Source organism: Diplotaxodon limnothrissa, linkage group LG7 (assembly GCF_057381915.1).
Source record: "Diplotaxodon limnothrissa isolate DT_005_m linkage group LG7, D_limnothrissa_male_GT1.1, whole genome shotgun sequence".
NCBI classification, from domain to species: domain Eukaryota; kingdom Metazoa; phylum Chordata; class Actinopteri; order Cichliformes; family Cichlidae; genus Diplotaxodon; species Diplotaxodon limnothrissa.
Window position 1 is genome coordinate 27,153,176 of NC_140602.1, and position 17,648 is coordinate 27,170,823.

The 17,648-nt window shown below is 39.9% G+C and overlaps 1 protein-coding gene across 1 annotated transcript; it reads right to left on the bottom strand.

Moving 5' to 3' along the window:
• Positions 1 to 4,225: 4,225 nt before the first annotated feature.
• Positions 4,226 to 17,100, bottom strand: dnajc24 (DnaJ (Hsp40) homolog, subfamily C, member 24). The gene is made up of 5 exons (XM_085359507.1): positions 16,515 to 17,100; positions 15,195 to 15,330; positions 10,771 to 10,839; positions 8,269 to 8,475; positions 4,226 to 7,799 (listed from the first exon to the last, which is right to left on the bottom strand). The coding sequence occupies exons 1-5, from the start codon at positions 16,614 to 16,616 to the stop codon at positions 7,687 to 7,689; spliced, it is 627 nt and encodes a 208-aa protein (XP_085215633.1). The 5' UTR covers positions 16,617 to 17,100; the 3' UTR covers positions 4,226 to 7,686.
• Between the last annotated feature and the right edge of the window lie 548 nt (positions 17,101 to 17,648).

A 17,648-nucleotide genomic window follows, 5' to 3' on the forward strand; every position in this document is an offset into this window, starting at 1 on the left:
TATTTCAGTTTCCGCATTGTTGCATATTACATTATTTGTTTTGTTTAGTGTTAGTGAAAAATTTGATGTGTTTGTTAATGCTAAAACCACATTAACTTGAAGATCGGTTAAAAAAAGATCTTACTTTATCTTACTGCAATGCAGAGTATATATGCATAATGCAAAATAATGTGGAGGCTTGCTTGACTGCACCACAGGGTACAGGGTAGGGCCTCACAGACAGGCTGTAGATTTGTCAAATCCAAATACAGAGTGTTTACAACAAGCTGCAAATCTCTGGTCACACCCCAAAACAGGAAGGCCGATTAGACTTTGCCCAGTTATGGAAAAAAAATATATTGGGAACCGATATTTTCAATCCATTCAAGTCTGGGCTCGGGCTTGGTTTTCTGTAGGTTGTGGCAACTTTACATGTTCTGGTTTGAATTCATGATTTGTTTTGTTCATTATTAGGTTTTTTCATTCATTTCATTTCTTTGACCCCTGCCTGTGGCCCTGTATCTGTCTGGCCTCTATGTGCCTTATCTCCGTGGTCCCAATTTAATTCAGCTTCATATGCCTTAGTTTGGGTCTCTATATTACTCACTTCCTTTTTTATTTTTTTAGTTCCTCATCTCGTGTGGTTTGTGTTTGGATTTGCTTCCCCTGTCTTGTTTTTCCTGACTTTGTTCAGCTGTGTTCCCTGGTGTTTTAATCTCCCTAATTACCTGGTGTGTATTTAAATATCCACTTTTCTATTCTTGTTGCAATTTTCCTCATGTTGTGTGCTTAGTGTGTTTTTTAGTTCCCCAGACATATTCCTGGATTATTTGTGTCTTTGTTTCCCCCCCCCCCCCCCCCCCCCCCCCCAGTTTACAGCATTAAAGCTATCGTCTTTAGTTCATTTTCCTATCTCACAAGTCCTGCATTTGGGTCCACTACCTGCCTGTCGCACAGCAACATGTGATAGAAGTTTAATACCAGTATGGACCCAGTGGACTCGGCTTTGAGTGATTGGCAAGAGGCAGTTCCTTCTTTCCTGTAAAAAATGTTGTGGTAGGAGTTTAGGTTTGCCCTTGAGTGCAAGTCGCTTTATTTTGGAGCCTAGCTTGAGGGGGGCTCAAAGACACTGAGTCTCATCTTTGACTGCTCTTCCTGTACCCAACCCTTTACAGAGTGGGCAGGTTCAGTCTACCACCCGCCACTCACTCTCCAGCTTCTCTCTACCACTGCCGCCATAGTATTGCCTGCAAATGAAGGCCTCCTGTCAGCAGAGGAAGAATTTTTTTTGGCTGAGTACTGTGGCTTTACACCAGAGCAAGCGTTTTTCCAGTTTCTGGGACTGAGTGCTGGTCAGTACTTCCACTACGACAACTCCACATCGACAACACATTGCTGTCCTGCCTCAGCAATGCGTTGTGCCTGGGCTGAACTGGATTATCTTAACCTTCTAAGACCCGACCTCTTTCATGGCATGCGTTTTTAATTTCTCTTTGCTATTTGGGCTGATTGGGACCTGACGAATGTAAAAACAAAGAATTACCAGATTTTTTTTTTACCTGTTTTTTTTTTTCTCAGAAAAATGAGATTCACATGTGAGGACATTCATTTTAAATTTTGATAGTTCTGTGTTTTCATAGTTTTTAATTGTTTTTTTGTACATAAATAAATAAATAAATAAATAAATAATACCACCACTTCCCATTGTTAGATAAAAGAAAAATGGTCAATGTTTTTCGGTAACAGTTAAAAGACAGGCAGTACAATGCTTGATGTTTTAGTCTGGTCCTGTTCTGTTTTGTTATGTGTGTGTGGTGGTGGTCGCCACATTGTTTTTGCCTTTCTGTAAAAGTCACTGCACAATAATTCACAACTATTTATAAAAGTACATAATGGAAAATATGGAGTGTGATGTACAAATTCCCAAATCACACTTTGTAAACATAAGTTCGCTAAAGTAAAGTATAAAATGGAACGTGCAATTATGTTGAAATATTTTACTGTTTACTCATTTGTTTTGTTTCCAAATCACTATCATTAATTACTGTTGAACTACTGAACACTATGGAAGAAAACTAAAGACATTTCTTCTCTGACATTTCTTTGACTGCTCTGTTCAAATCCTTTTTTGTCCTGTAGAGAAAGAGAAGGAGTGACAAGAAGTGACAGGTCTGCTGTCCTCTGCGCTTCACTTCATTTATCAGCACATGCAGAAGCGCTGTTAATAACAGGACATTTGCTCTCAGCAATCAGGTCACATTTGAAAAGCTGCTACTGTCAACGCTTTTATACTGTTTGAATGTCAGAACAGAATTCGGCTTATGCTGAAGCGAGGCTTCCAGCTGTCCACAGAGCTGCTCAGCATGTAATGATGGACTCTCCGCTCTCCACTTATCTGTCTTCTTCCTTTTCTTTTAACACTGTACAGGTTTTAGCAGGGGAATGAAGTTCGTGTAGAGTACTGTGAAAGACTGGAGCCATCCCTCCTTTATTTTTATATTCCAAAAATAGGAAATGGGTCCACTGATTTATTGAAAGATGTGCAAACATACAATTAAATATAGAATTAAGGGCAGGAGCATTAGAGGTAGATTCAAACTGTTGTACCATGATGTAGATAGGAAGAGATTAGGGGTATTCTTGAAGGAAGAGTATAGATTGCACATTAACTTATAATTAGATAATCAATATGATTTTGTTTATATATCATCATATATCTTTTATCAAATCTATATGTGCTTTTAAGCTGCAATCATTACAGAATATTTGACACTGGGATCATTTTTTATTGAAATACAAAGTTGTTTTTTTCCATTATTTTCATGTTATCAGTGATAAAACTAAGTAGAAACCAAAACAGTCAAATAATATATTTTATGTAGTCAAAATCATGTACCAGAGATTTTAGCCAAATAAGACTGATTTTTTTTCCTGTACATTTTCCTGATTCACTTTCTGTGGAAAGAATTCAATTAAAACACATAAAGCATTAAAGCATTAAGAAAAAAATGAACAAAAAGCAACCACATTTAGCTGTGCTTTTTAGAATGTTATTTTCTGTTAAATTAATAACTTTATATTACATGTTTTATATTATATTATATCATAAACAGCATACAATTTGAGAGATTAATCTAAAAAAAGAAAGTAATCTGTTAATAAAGTACAACTGATAATTACATTTTCATTTAATGAGCTCAAATTCTACATATCAACAGATCTCACTGATAATAAAAAGACAGCAGCATTCTGGGGGGTGAGTGTAGAGACACAGGGGGCAGGCAGAGAGGGCAGACTAAGCAAAGCGCACACTGAAGTGAGTGGTGGCCTGAGGCCTTTTGGGGCCTTGTGAGCCATCAGAGCTTACTCACGCTAAACCAGGAATGAAGCAGCTTAACTTCAGCCAGGAAACACTGCCCTCTATTCTGTGTACCTCTCAGTAGGCAGCCTTCCCTCTATGTCCAGTCCAAAAATGCCAAAACATAGAGGGGTCGGTTGTGTTTTGCTATTGCTTGTGTGACTTGCTTTGTCACACAAGCCCTTCCTAAATGGTTATAGTCATATTGTTGTAAGTTCCCTTTGTTTGTTTGTTTTTTGTTTGTTTTTTTAAAGTAGGCAAAATACAATACCAGCCAATTAATTAGGTATGTCGCACAAGCAGCAATTTGGACCTTCGTTTGCTTTTCTTCAGACTTAATTCTTTCTACTATAGATTCAACAAAGTCCTGGTAACATTCCTAACCCGGAGATTTTGGTTCATATTAACATCACTAACTGGCTGCACATCCATGACGTAAATCTTCTGTTCGAACACAGCCCAAAGCTGGATCCAGATGTGGTGACTGATGCCACTTCAGTACAGTGAACTAATGATCATGCATCATCATGTATTATTCTGCTGAAAACATCCATCAAAAGATGGGTGCAATGTGGACGTGTCATGGTTCCAAAACTCATGGATGTGAATGACTTCAACTTTCCAAAAATAAGATACTTAAATACACTGGATTCTATATATACAGTATACATAGTCTTCTTTGGTAGTAGTAGGGTCATATACAGTGCCGCTAAGCCATTTTTTCCCAAAATAAATAAATAAACAAAAGGAGGATTCAAGATTGGCACATTCTCAAAGGAACAGCATTGCTAATATTTGTATTTAAATCATTCTGATATTTAAATGTATTAACCTTTCAATTAGATTGTAATGAATTTTAAGACAGAAATTATTTACAAAGACGTTACTCAATCGAAATTACATTTTTTAAAATATCATATTATTGCTTGGTTCTATTCTTATTATGCTCCATGTTGTTCGTGAATCATTCCTTCCATCAAAAAGGTCTTTCATTAGAAATCATCATGCTCTCTTGACAGGTTGATTGGCTTGCGTGTGTTTTCAGTTTACATGATCCAGAAGACTCATATCACTGTAGCAGCGATTTTACTTTCAGTGAGGCATGTTGACGCTTTTAGCTTCCCTGCATCGGTTGTGACTCAATCAATAAACTGATCTAAGGTCAGTTTTCTGTAAAATATTACTGACATGATTGGAGTAAAATTAATAATGAAACAGATCCAAAATCTAGTCTATATAATTTCACTCTGAACTACAGTCCAAAAACAGTCCAACTTTATTCTAACCTTATTTATTTTTTCCATACATGTTAAAAAAGATAAGTTGAATTACATTTGGTTTAATTAAATGGATTTTAAGATTTTACAGTGTGATGAGAAAAGGGGGTCCTAACAGGGTGGGGTGTAATGAGTTTTTGTCCAGAAAATGGTTAGAAAGTGATCTAAAGGAGCCTAATTGTAGGTGGTGAGCAGGTGAAATGGATTTTGTGTCCCAGCACATCTCAGCATGTCTCTGTGTCTGTCACATCAATATTCTACCAACCCTCAATTACATATCAGCTGTCAACTCCTCCTCCTGCCCACTCCCTCAACACACACAGACATATACACACCACTTCCCCCACCCACATAATCTCCCCTGCACTCTTGACTGTTACTGCTAGAGGAAAATAATTAGTGAAAAATTTAGACAATATGTGTCACTCCTTCTCATCTTCTTTTCTGTCAAATCTCAACTATTTGCCCCTCACCCCTCATTTTGAACTCCTATTTTTGAAAAATGCAAAGATGGACGGATGGATCACTCAGATCTCCTGTTAGATGTGACCTTTGCAGGCTGAGTGACCAAAGATATGAGAGTCATTACCAGTCGTTATCCCTTTGTGTGTCTGTCGCAGCCCTGCTGAGGGGAGAATAGCTCTGTCATTTAGGGTACTGGGTTCAACTGGAGGGTTAGGACCTCTATGTAGTCACAGGATAATTTTTTTCTGAGTCACAGCATGCTTGTGTGTGTGTGCACATGTGTCTGTGTTTTCTTTTATAGTTTTTTATAACCATATTATCAGTGTTTTGACAATACTCAAGGTTGTTTGAGTGTGTACGTATTTACTTAATTTATTAAATCATAAACGTATATATATGACATCGGAGTGCCATTTGGACTGAAGAAGTGTAGTTGGATCACAACAAAGAGAAGGAAGGTAGTCAGAACTTGTGGGATTGTACTCCAGAAGGCAATACTGCAGAAACTGACAGCTACATGGGAATCCCACAGCCAAATGGGAACCATGAAGAGGCCGCTAGGAAAGCCGCTACCACCAAATAGCTGCAGAGAGTGAGGCAAGTGCTGAATGGGAAGAACAAGATCCAGGCAATCAACACCTACGCCCTGCCAGTCGTCAGACACCCTGCTGGGATAATCAACTGCCCAACGGAGGAGGTACAAACCACTGACATCTAGACAAGGAAGCTTACCTTACCATGCATGGAGGGTTTCACCCCAAATCCAACACCCTGAGACTGTACGCTAAGAGGAAGGAAGGAGGCAGGGGAGTAGTGAGTGTAAGAACCACTGTCCAGGATGAAACAACAAAGATCCCCAAGTACATCAAGAAACGGGAAAATGGCCACAACTGATAGTGAACAGCTCAGGCAGCAGAAATCACAGAAAGAAGAGAAGCAAGAAAAAGAACCATCATGGATGAACAGGCTCGTGCATGGCATGCCCCGCTGGCGGATAGAAGTGGCGGATACCAAGAAATCCTACCAGTGGCTGGACAGAGCTGGACTGAAAGATAGCACAGAGGGACTTATCATGGCAGCACAGGCAAACGTTTTAAGCACAAGATCCATAGAGACACACCAGGAAAAATCCCAGTACAGGCTGTGAAAAGATGCTGCTGAATGACTCGAGCAGATCTCAGGAAAAACATGTGAAATCACTGTACAGAAGACCACAATCCTAGGAACAGCAAAGATAGTGCACAGGACCGTCAAGCTCCGAGGCCTCTGGTAGAAGGCCTGCGCTTAAAGGATAAAGACCGCCATGCAGGGAGAGTGCAAAATTATTAGATATGTGTAAGTAAGTATATGTATATACATTTTGTATAGGATTCAAAAATAGTTTACTAACGGCAGCAGAACGGACACATGCATATTGCAGTGGTTGGGTGTTGACAGCAGCAGGGATTCAGTGAAGTATAACACTCTAATGGGCGGAGCCAAACGTAAACAAACATGGGACAAGATCATTGGCCATACACTACGTTTTTCAACTGTATGCTTTCTTGTGAATACAGTCGAATCCTTAACCAAGTTACACTGTGGCAAAAGATATAGTTTTGAAAAACATGGTGAGCTCTAAACTGAAATTCAAGCAGGAGGCATGTTGCTGTTGACTGTGTGCAGCACGTAATTCTTCTGATCTAAAATATACTGCTTAAATAGTCTATTTAAGATGTTGTTTACCAGTGGCACCATAGCAACATCTTGTGATGGGACCACAAAAAAGGTCTGTTAGTTTCTGTGCTGTCTGATGCACTTGAAAAGAATTGGTTATGCTCAGCACCATCATGCCAGGGGTGTCAAACTCCAGGCCGCGAGGGCCGGTGTCCTGCAGGTTTTAGATATCACCCCAGGTCAAAACACCTGAATCAAATGATTAGTTCATTGCCAGGCCTCTGGAGAACTTCAAGACATGTTGAGGAGGTAATTTAGCCATTTCAATCAGCTGTGTTGGATCACATCTAAAACCTGCAGAACACCGGCCCTCGAGGCCTGGAGTTTGACATCTGTGACCTATGGTGATTTCCTTCTTGAGTTATAGCATTCACACAATCGTTAGAAAACCTCTGTCCTTGAGTTCGAGTTCGCAAGTTTCAAACTCATCCAAGATTTTTAGTATGCACCTAATGGTACCAATTTTTAAAAAAAATCCTACATAATCTTGTTCTCGGGTTACTGTATTCACAAATGTGGTTGGCCATACCGCCCACCTCGCCACCAGGGATGGATGACAATCAGGTTTTTACAGCTGAAGGGGTGAAAACGTTGCAGTGAAACAGCACAATTAAGTAAAATACAACGGTATACTGCACAATATTTCAGATGATCTTTCCATCTTGCATTTTTGGAATCCAAATACTGTTTAAGGCAATACATATATACATCACCACAACAAACAAACAAAACAAAAACCAGGGTTTTTTCTTTAATTGTTTATCTGTTTCATAACTAATTTGTGGTAGCATGAATGGCTGTGAGAGAGGTCATAATAACCAGGAAAAGCTGGCTATCAAGAACACAATGGAATTACATTTTCCATAGATTTTCAACTGTATGGAAATACAGTTAAAATTCAAAATCCATGCCCCCTTTCACATTTTCCAAAGCTATCCAGTGCTCCAGATTGAAGTCTTTGCTGGGTTGATTCTGGATCCCGGGCCGCATGTTTGACACCCCTGCTGTTGGAGTAGGCATAGTTTTATCAAAGTCTACCCTGAAGAGAAAACTTTAAGAGAAAATATTTTCTCCACAAGGTAAGAACCAGTGAGTTTTATTATCTCGTCTCTTTCCATCACTCACCCTGAACCTGCTCTTGTCAGAGGTCTCTTCCTATTAAAAGGGAGTTCTTTCTTCAAGATCTGCCTGCTCGGATTGTTGTGGTCCTTGCTATAATATTGTAGTATTGTATAATATTGTTTAGTGTCGATTTCTCCAATTACATTTGAGATACCAAAAACAGGGGATTCCAAAATAAAGGTTTGTGGATAATGCAATACATTTAAGAGCTGAGAGTCTCAGCTTTAAGCCAGTATTGATCATATAATTGACTGGTGCACACTTGAAAGGAAAATGTCAATACTAATGATTATAAGAAAGGCTCAGAGTCAGAGTTGGAAATTATAAGAAAAAAGTATTAATATTACTGACATTTTTGAGCTTTTTCATTAGTTGACCACGTCACATACACACTGAGAGAACAGGTATCACAGCAGACAATTGCTCCTTTGTGCCGTCCTTCCTCAGTTTCCTTTTCACCTTCATCTTGCTGTTTCCTCTGTGGCTCCTCCTCCAGTTCCTCCTCAGTGACACTGAATACTCCTCCACAGCGACAGGAGTGTGTATATAGACCCTGATCTGAAAGAACACACTTTCAAAATTAGAGATGGAAGAAATTTACCAGCTGTAACCAAGTACATCTGGGACAGTACTCGTGAAAATATACAGACAGAGCATGAAATGGTAAATAAAAATTGAGAAAACAAAAATAGTGCTGAGCCTGAGTTCTTGTAATTTTTTAAAGTGGTATTAAGTAAGAGTCCTTTCTGTAGGTCATTCAAAGTTTTCATTTGGACATTTTTAGTCCACTTATTGTAGCTAATTATTTTCAGGGAACTTTGTTGTTGTTACAGTCGCTGACCTCTAGGGGCTCTCCCCATGTGAGAGAGCTTTTGCTCCTCCTATGCTCCAGGTCTGCCTCATAATCAGCAGCTGAGATGTTTTGCAGCTCGTCAGCCACTGTATCTCAAAATGCCGCGCCTTCTTTCCTTCCCTTTTCTCTGGGCTGTGAGCTGCAGTGGTTTGGGCAGCAGGTTGTAGCGGTGTCAATTTATGAAACTTGGTGTAACATTGGTTTTTAATATTTGTGAGTAAAGGTGTCCCTTTACAGAGACAATTGTGAACCACAGTGAAAGCATGTAGTTGTTTTCTGCCATTTTGTTTCAACCATTTTTCTCATGTTTTGTGGCAAGACGTGGAGCACAGTCATTGTATTTTGTTTTCTTATAGATAGAGTGGTCTTACTTTGTTTTTTAGCTAGACTGGGCTGTTCTGTTTGTCGTTTTGGCCTTGGAGACCCTGACACTAGGGGTGCAACAATACTCGTATCGATATTGAACCGTTCGATACAGTGCTTTCGGTTCGGTACGCATATGTATCGAACAATACAAAATTTTTAATTTATTTTATCAACTTTTCTTCTGACGATGCTGTCTGTGTTGAGCGCTCAGTGGATCTGCATTTGACTACTTTGCCTAGGCTGCACTGTCGAGTGCAGATCCACTGAGCGCAGCGCAAGCTAGCAAGACAGAAGCTAAGCTCATTGCAACATGGCAAATTGAACCTCCCCCACCCTCATTCAGATCTGGCGTTTGGAACTATTTTGGTCTTCATGTGGCGTATGACCCTGAAGGTAAGCGCGTCATGGACTAAAGTAAAAAAGTATGTCGGATGTGCCACGCAATGCTCAATTACATGGGTGGGAACTAGTGCGTTAGCGCAGTTAGCTCGTTAACGTGTTGACACCGTCCAGCCCCACGCACGGGGCGATCCGCGGTAACTCGTTAACGGAGATTTACCACGTTATGGCGTTAACGTCATTTGAACAAGATTAACGCTGACAGCACTAGTGGGAACACAACGAATATGACTGCACATTTACGCCGACATCATCCTAGTGCAAAGACAAAAACAACAAGCACGCATGCTACAAACTTTATCAGAGTCATTTAGACAGCCGTTAGCACATGATTCTCCTTATGGGGACCTGATATGTTTAATATGCTGCTGAGAATATAGCCCAGAAGAAGCGGATAGTATAGCTTTTATTTTGGAAAGAGACATTTCTCTCTTTTCCAAAGATGAGTGATTTCTCGATCAGATATTTTTTTATTACTTTGTTTTTTCAGCAACATTACATTTAAAAACTGTACTTTTGAGTTAAAATATATATTTATAATTTTAATAAATGACAAATTAAAAAGGCATGAACATTTTTTTGTATCGAAAAAAATATCAAACCGTGACACCAAAGTATTGAACCAAACCAAACTGTGAATTTTGTGTATCGTTGCACCCCTACCTGACACAGAGCTTCCCTGTGTTTTATTTGGGCCTAATTGGTTCGTTTGGAATTGTGAAATAAACAGTGTTTTAACGACGTCGACTTTGTGGCAGTTAATAATTACCCACACCCCAGATAATACTTTGTTTTTAAGTGGGGTGTAACAGTTGTCATTTACCACTAATCTATGAATAAGTCAAAAAAAAAAAAACCCACCCAACTCAAGTGATGAGAACGCCTTGTGTCGATACAGACAACAAACAATTTAGCAAAAACTTAATTTTAAATTGCAGCTTTAGGCACTTTGTTACCAGCAGCTTGTAAAAAAAGAAAACAAAACATTATTTTCTTTCCAGTTTCTTTAGTAGAATCTAGTTAAAAAAGGCCAAAGATGACACAGTTTCACAGGCATAAGATAGTATTTTTGCACTATGGTGGTTCATAAAGGTAAACACACAATTTACTTTAAATGGACAGATTTTTGTATAGAGCATTTCTACGCTACATGAGCACTCAAAGAGCTTTACTTGCACCTGCCACTCTAAATATGGTTTCCGGGGGAATGTTTAGTGTACATAATGTGTCATTACCATCATCCCAGGTCATGTCATCCACATAGACTGTAGAATCTATTGGCCAATCCTGTTTCAGTGTCCATGCTGCAGAAGTGACAATGCATCATTATTAGTAGCTGCAGTTATAGAAAAAACAAGCAATATTATTTAACATTTGCTGTTAAAGTTATTGTGTCAGAGTCTGCTCTCAAAATGTAAATCAAAATGTACTAAAAATGTAAATCATTCTGAACTTTACAGTCTTTTTTCCTACTTAACCCCCAGAAAAGTTGTATTCATTCAGATAACATCTTATATAGGGTTTTTACAAGTCAAGTGCATTGGGATAGACGATAGTAAACACTACAATAGTGCAAATGACTGTAGGGTGGATAAATGAACTGAGTGACATACTGATAATGGAAGGATGGACAGACGGGTGAAAAGATAGATGTTCACACTTACTTTTTCTTTGTTTTTACAATTCACTGAGAAAACAGTCATTATCAAGTTATGCAGTTTGACAGTGATAATGACTCTGAACCATGCATAATTAGTGCTAAACTTTGATTAGCTTTTAATTAGCGTAATACTGTGTGAAGAATAATTGCTGCTATACTAGTCCGAATTTAAAATAGGATAAAGAATGAAGGAGAGACGAGTGCTTTCAGGAACATACGCATAAAACACACCAGAGGTAAACAAATATCTTATTTCTTACAGTTTTGAAACCATCTATGGATATTTTATTTTTAACAAACCTTTGCCACACAGTGACTGCAGATGGCAGTGAATCCATACTCACCACGTGAGTAAGTTAACACCTTGGCTAGGCTATAGCCAGACTGATACGACTTATTTTAAAATAAAATCACTTAAGTGAAAATTACGTCTAATCATGGGTTCCCTATTTGAGTAGCTTCCGGGGCCCAAAGCAGAGGTGGAGAACTTGATGGAGCTGTGTGGTGTGAGCTTGTGTGTGGCAGGTGAAAAGCTGCCCAGAGCTTCATCCACAGCGTCTTTATCCCGTCGTCCTTCTCTCACCCCAAATTGGTCGTGTTAGATGGCCGCCCCTCCCTGAGCCTGGTTCTGCTGGAGGTTTCTTCCTGTTAAAAGGGAGTTTTTCCTTCCCACTGCCTCCAAAGCGCTTGCTCATATGATTGTTGGGGTTTTCTCTGACTTTCTGTATTATTGTAGAGTCTTTCCCCCTACAATACAAAGTGCCTTGAGGTGACTGTTGTTGTGATTTGGCACAATATAAATAAAACTGAATTGAACTTGTCAAAAGGACAAAAACTATTATACATAAACATTCAGGCATCCCATAACGTTATGTGCATTGGGTCCTTGTGTCATAAACCCATTCAGTTTACCACTTGTATGATGTGCTTTCTGTCTAACATACACATTAACAGTCTGATGGATGCATCAGAGAGCAACTTGTCTAATTCCCAGGGATATTTGGATTGTAGGCTGGAGTAGCCACACACAGAAGCACCAACCTACTGATTAGGAGATGACCTGTTCTACGTCCTGAGCTACAGCCAACCCATAAATCCCAATGTCACTGGACACTTCATAACTAGGGCTGCCACAAACGATTATTTTGATAGTCGACTAGTCACCGATTATTTTTGCGATTAGTCGACTAATCAGATCATCATCCATTGGACGTAAAACGTACAGCTTATTGCACCAGCAGCATCTGCTCTTATATAACTATCATTAGCTTACAGCTTTAAGTGTTTAAGGTCTGTGCTAACTAAAAATAAAGACAAGATGACAGTTTATTAAATTTTAATGAAATCTGCAGATTGTTTCGGTGGAGTTTAATAAACTCAGCCGTCTGCTCCTTGCTATCTAAAATATAACAGGACACCGGAGTATATTCTCGAGCATCTCACACTTATGATAATCAGCTGTCTGCTTGATGTTTATTCAGCTGTGTAAAAACTATAACTTTGATCTCAGCCAAACTGATTTACTCAGGAACAAATAAAATACTGAAAAAAGCCAAACAATAACATTTTTAAGTTATCTAAGTGACTTATATATCATGTTTAACCTAAGTAGCGAAAGACGGCGGTGGGTTTGAAAACGATTTGCCGGGAGTCCGGTGTTCTCACGGCTCTAGTGAGCCTTGCCCCCGGCTAGCTATCGAGCTGGTGGGTAACAGACGTCTCAGAAAACGTCGGAGCGCTTTTGAAAATATTTGGTGTCTTGATAAACTGAGCAGATATTTGAAGTTTACACAGATAAATTCTTGCCTGAAAATATGTTAAACGTTTATTTTGTGACCCAGAAAGAATAATAAGAGTAACATTAAAACCAGCTAGCTGCTGCCATTGTTGGAAACTGAGCTGGTCACTTGCCCCTCCCTTCCTTCCCTCCCCATCTCCAGCTGCCTCCCTCTTCCCGCTCCACCACAACCACCCACACATGCAGGACCTTGGAGTAGGGGTATGTCACCAGGGTGCAGAGGAGACTCGGGCCACTTCGGAGGTGGGGTGCCCCCGGCCTCTCGGCCTGGGGCTCGGTCACTCAGGCACGGCTGGCTGCCGGCGGAGCTCACGGGCGCGTCACTGCAACTCCCCCTGGCTTCTGCTCCGTGGCTGCTGAGTGAGCCCTCATCTGGGACTCTCCTCAGCTCTTTCTGGGACAGTGGCGCGGCTGCCCCTCTGTTGGTCTTCCTTGGTCTCTTGTGTTCTGGGGGCCTCTGGATGTCTGGAGTTTTGATCTCCTCCATACCTGCTTCATGCCCTGGAGGACGGGGCTGTGCCCCCCCCCACACCCTCTAGCAGATCATTACATGAAGGAACCTTTTAAAAAAAAAACAAAAAAAAACAAGCGCGTCCATGCTCACAGGTGTACACACGGGTGATCACACCCACAAACTACACCCTTTTTGGCTCCTACCTCAAAGCACACTGTGTTCTGTTGATCTTATGTGCTGCACAATAATGTTTAATATTTAGTATTTACTGTCATATTCCCATATATCATTGTGATGTTGTTTATTCTATTACTCTTGTTCTCTTCTGCTTGTTTTCTTTTTTCTTTCTCAGCAGGTGATCCAGGTGATTGATATATGCATTTTTTTTTCTCTGCCCGTTCTGTTGGTTTTTGTTTTTTGCCCTTCTCCCCCGTCCCTCTTCTCAGCTGTTTCTCTTTCCCTCTTTCTTTCTCCCCTTCTTTCCCCCAGTCAAGTCTGTCCCGTATTCAGTAAGTGAAAATAAAATGAACAATAAAAGGTGAATCAAATGGACCATTACGGCAAGGCTGGGATGGTCAATTTGGTAAAGTAAATCCGTTGGGCATCTTTCTTTGCCTTTAGACAACAATTCTGATGGCAAAAGAACCAAACGGGACAGGCGCAAAATAAATTTTAAAAAAAAAAAAAAAAAAAAAAAAGGAAACTGAGCTGGGCCGCGCTATGAATTCTGGGATAGGTTGGGCCATGAAGTATGCACCCGACCCATCCTTCAAATCTGGGGAAATGAAGGGCGCATTTGTCGGAGTCTTTGAATTTGGACAGTCTTCATGGTGTCGCTGTAACGTAATCGGCCTACAAATGCGGCCACAGGACGATGCGGCCCCTGAATTTGGACACAGCTACGATACCGGACACAGCTTCTTCTTCTTCGTAGTTTAACGGCAGCTGGCATCCTTGTACATGCAGTGCTGCCATCTTCTGTTTCAGTCCGTTATTACACTCGGAAATCCTACTACTTATTCCTGCATCTTTTGGGATCTTACAAAGCTTCAAACGACGTGTCGATAATTTTGATAGTCGACGTAATCGTGACTAGTCGACTAATCGTGGCAGCCCTACTTCATACATCATTACTTTCAGAGCCAGCATATTTAAATGACAGTATTCATATTTGGTACTTGTGTATAAATATTGTATATTTTGAAGTACTGGTACTTTATTCCATCCATAATATTTGTCAAACATATCCAGCCTGCTGAAAGAGATTCCTTTTCTGCTCCAGGACTGAGGTTAGAGCAAATTTTGGTGGACTGTGCATTCACTGTACTCTGCTGCTGGTAAATAAACCCAGGTTATTAATAATGTCTGGTGAGCTGTAGCATTTCGCTGATATACTGCATTCATGCTGAACATTCAGGTTCAAATTTAAAAAAAGATGATTGAGTTCGGAAAGTTGGGGCGAAAACCAGGGAAAAAAGTCTGAATTTTCAAGATTAAAGTTTTACATTTCTTTAAAAAAAAAAAAAAAACAAAGCAAAAAAAACATAGGAAAACTGTGTTTTCCCATCAAACAACAACACGAGATGTAAAGAGAAGATATGCATTTTCACGTTTTTGTGCCAGTCTTGGTCAGTGAAAAATAAAACTACATCAACATAAGTAATACAAAACATTTTTTCCCGTCAAAGAAAACCATCACGAACCTTATCAGTAAATAAAGTAAATGAAGCACAATTTAAAGTCCCACCTCTTCTTTGCAAGTCATATTGTGTCCTAGTGGTTTGGTCACTAAGGACCCTCCATGCAGCGTCAACTTCTAGAAACTTCTTCACACCAGACTCTGCTTCGGAAGAACAATCCCCTCCAAGACGGTCTGGGTGGTACTGCAGATTTGTGCACACACAAACAAACGTATATTCAGACACCTCATCTTCTATGTATGAACTTATTGCAAATATTTGTCATTTGGAGGGCTCAGAAGACCCAGACAGCTGTCCAAAAAAACAAAGGGATTGGCACTTACACAGTGCTTTTCTACTATGAGCACTAAAAGCACTTTTATTCCTGCCCAAGTGTCTTGTCTAACATTCACACACAGTCACACTCTCATGGATGCATTGGGTTATCTCTCCTGCAAGTTGAAAGATGATATGCAAACTGGAGGGGCTGCGAATCAAACTACCTTGTGATAGGTCGATGTCTGCTCTACCACCCGAGCTACAGCTTATTATTGATACTAGATACATCCATTAGAATGTATGTAACAGAGAAATACACAGAAATTAGTTAGACAGCACAGTCTCATCTGGGCACCTTTTGGCACCTAAGGCAGTCAAATGTGGGTCAGTTGGCTTAAAAGTCTTGGCCAACAATTTTCTAATAGCTTTACACACTTGTCGCTAATAGCTATCCTCCAGCTAAATATCTGTGCGCCATTTAACAAAACTGATGACAGCATTTTATTGCTAGCTTCTCTTCATGCAAACAAAATCCTTCCATGCACAAATGACAGTCATGGAGTTCCACATGTGCTGGGGCTGATCCCTTATCCACCTCCTCTTAAGATATGTCATTAGAAAAAAACTGCATATGCTTCCACTGCATTACTTATCAGGTGTAAATGCAGTGGTGAGAATGAATACAAACGCCACATTTAATACAATCTTATCATGATGACAATGCAATGATCAGATGCTTTCCAAATGGTATGAGGTGGTGGCTCAAAACAGGACGACCTTTCTGTTTTCAAACAAAAGGAACTGGCTGCTAGTAACAAAGTGTGTAAAGATAACATCTAAAGTGGATTTGTTCCCAAATTGTTTATGTATAGACATAACACTGGTTCATCACTGAGTTAAGAGCCTTTTTATGCTTAAAAAATACACAGGTAAGTTGCCTAAGCCAAAAAAAAAAAAAAAAAAAATCTGGTCAGCTCCAGGGACTGAAATGAGGGAAAAGGCACACAATGTGGACAACAAAATGGAAATACATGAGGGTAGACCGCTTTTGCATGCATATAGGTAGTATGGGTCTATAGACAGATGGAACAAATAGAGAATGGATTTACCTGTAAGGCCAGCTGCTGGTACCTGTGTCTGAGCTGCTGAACCGAGTCTGAGGGGTTTGCTCCCAGGACAGCATACAGATCCTTCTCTATTGTTTGGTTCATTCTTGCGTAAGTGCGATGCTGACATCAGACAATTGCATTCACCATCATAAGGAGAGTCTTTTGCAAATATGTGAACTGTTTTTAGGACCTTTAGCAGTCAGCTCAGTAAAATGTGCTCACTTAGAAATGTCAAATCAAACCGCAACCTTTGAACGGGTTACAGTTATTCCACACTGCCGCAGGACGAACTGCAACAAAACGAGAGCTCTTCGTTTGAAATTATTAGTAATTACAGTGGGTAATCTCGGTTAACTTGCACAAACACAGTGTGGTACACACATGACAGGCAGTTATTCAGTGTGAACCTGCGGGCTCAGAGGTGTGCCGGGGTCAAGAAAGACGCGAGCTTCACGACAAAGTAACGCTTAGATAAGTTTAACAGACGAAATGTGGTCGACGAAGGCGCTTATGGTTTCACATTTTCTATATTTCCCAGAGACCTACATTTAAAGGAGTGAACATACCTCTAACACACGAGACAACATAGCGTTCTACGCTGTTATGAGTCCCCTTAAAAACAGCCCGTGTATTTATGGTCCGCCTGCTTGAGTTCCGCTAGGAAAATGAAATACAGAACACCTCGAGTACCGTTTTGTACTCAGACTAGTGCACAACAGTGCTAGTGGCACCCATTAAAATAAAACTACTTTTGTACAAGATGTAATAAACATACGGAAGAGGATTGGGGCCACTGGGGAAAAAAGTGGGCACGTCTTTTTTTCATTTCCAGATGAAAAAAAAACGTGCCCACCCAGTGGCTCTAATCCTTCTCCGTAGCAACGTATTTGGTTAACGAACTTTATCAGGAAATAAAATTTACATTTTATTTTATTTTTACATTAATAGAACAATAACGACGAAGAACATTTTAAAAACAAAAAGCACAAGATAAAATAAACAAACAAATTTACGCTCGCTCCTGATTTAGCACAACTTGAAATGAATAAACTTAGAATAATGGGTCCTACATCGTGTGCCAAAGCCCCTTACTCAATGACATCTGAAACTTACAAGATGAAAAACGTTTTAGTT

What these genes read in the sequence shown, in the direction of transcription:
- dnajc24 (XM_085359507.1), bottom strand. Translation starts at nt 16,616, where the DNA reads ATGAACCAAACAATAGAGAAGGATCTGTATGCTGTCCTGGGAGCAAAC. An exon ending in ATATGACTTGCAAAGAAGAG is followed by an intron (nt 10,840 to 15,194) that starts GTGGGACTTTAA and finishes TCACTTCTGCAG; the next exon opens with CATGGACACTGAAACAGGAT. An exon ending in TGACATGACCTGGGATGATG is followed by an intron (nt 8,476 to 10,770) that starts GTAATGACACAT and finishes GTGTTCTTTCAG; the next exon opens with ATCAGGGTCTATATACACAC.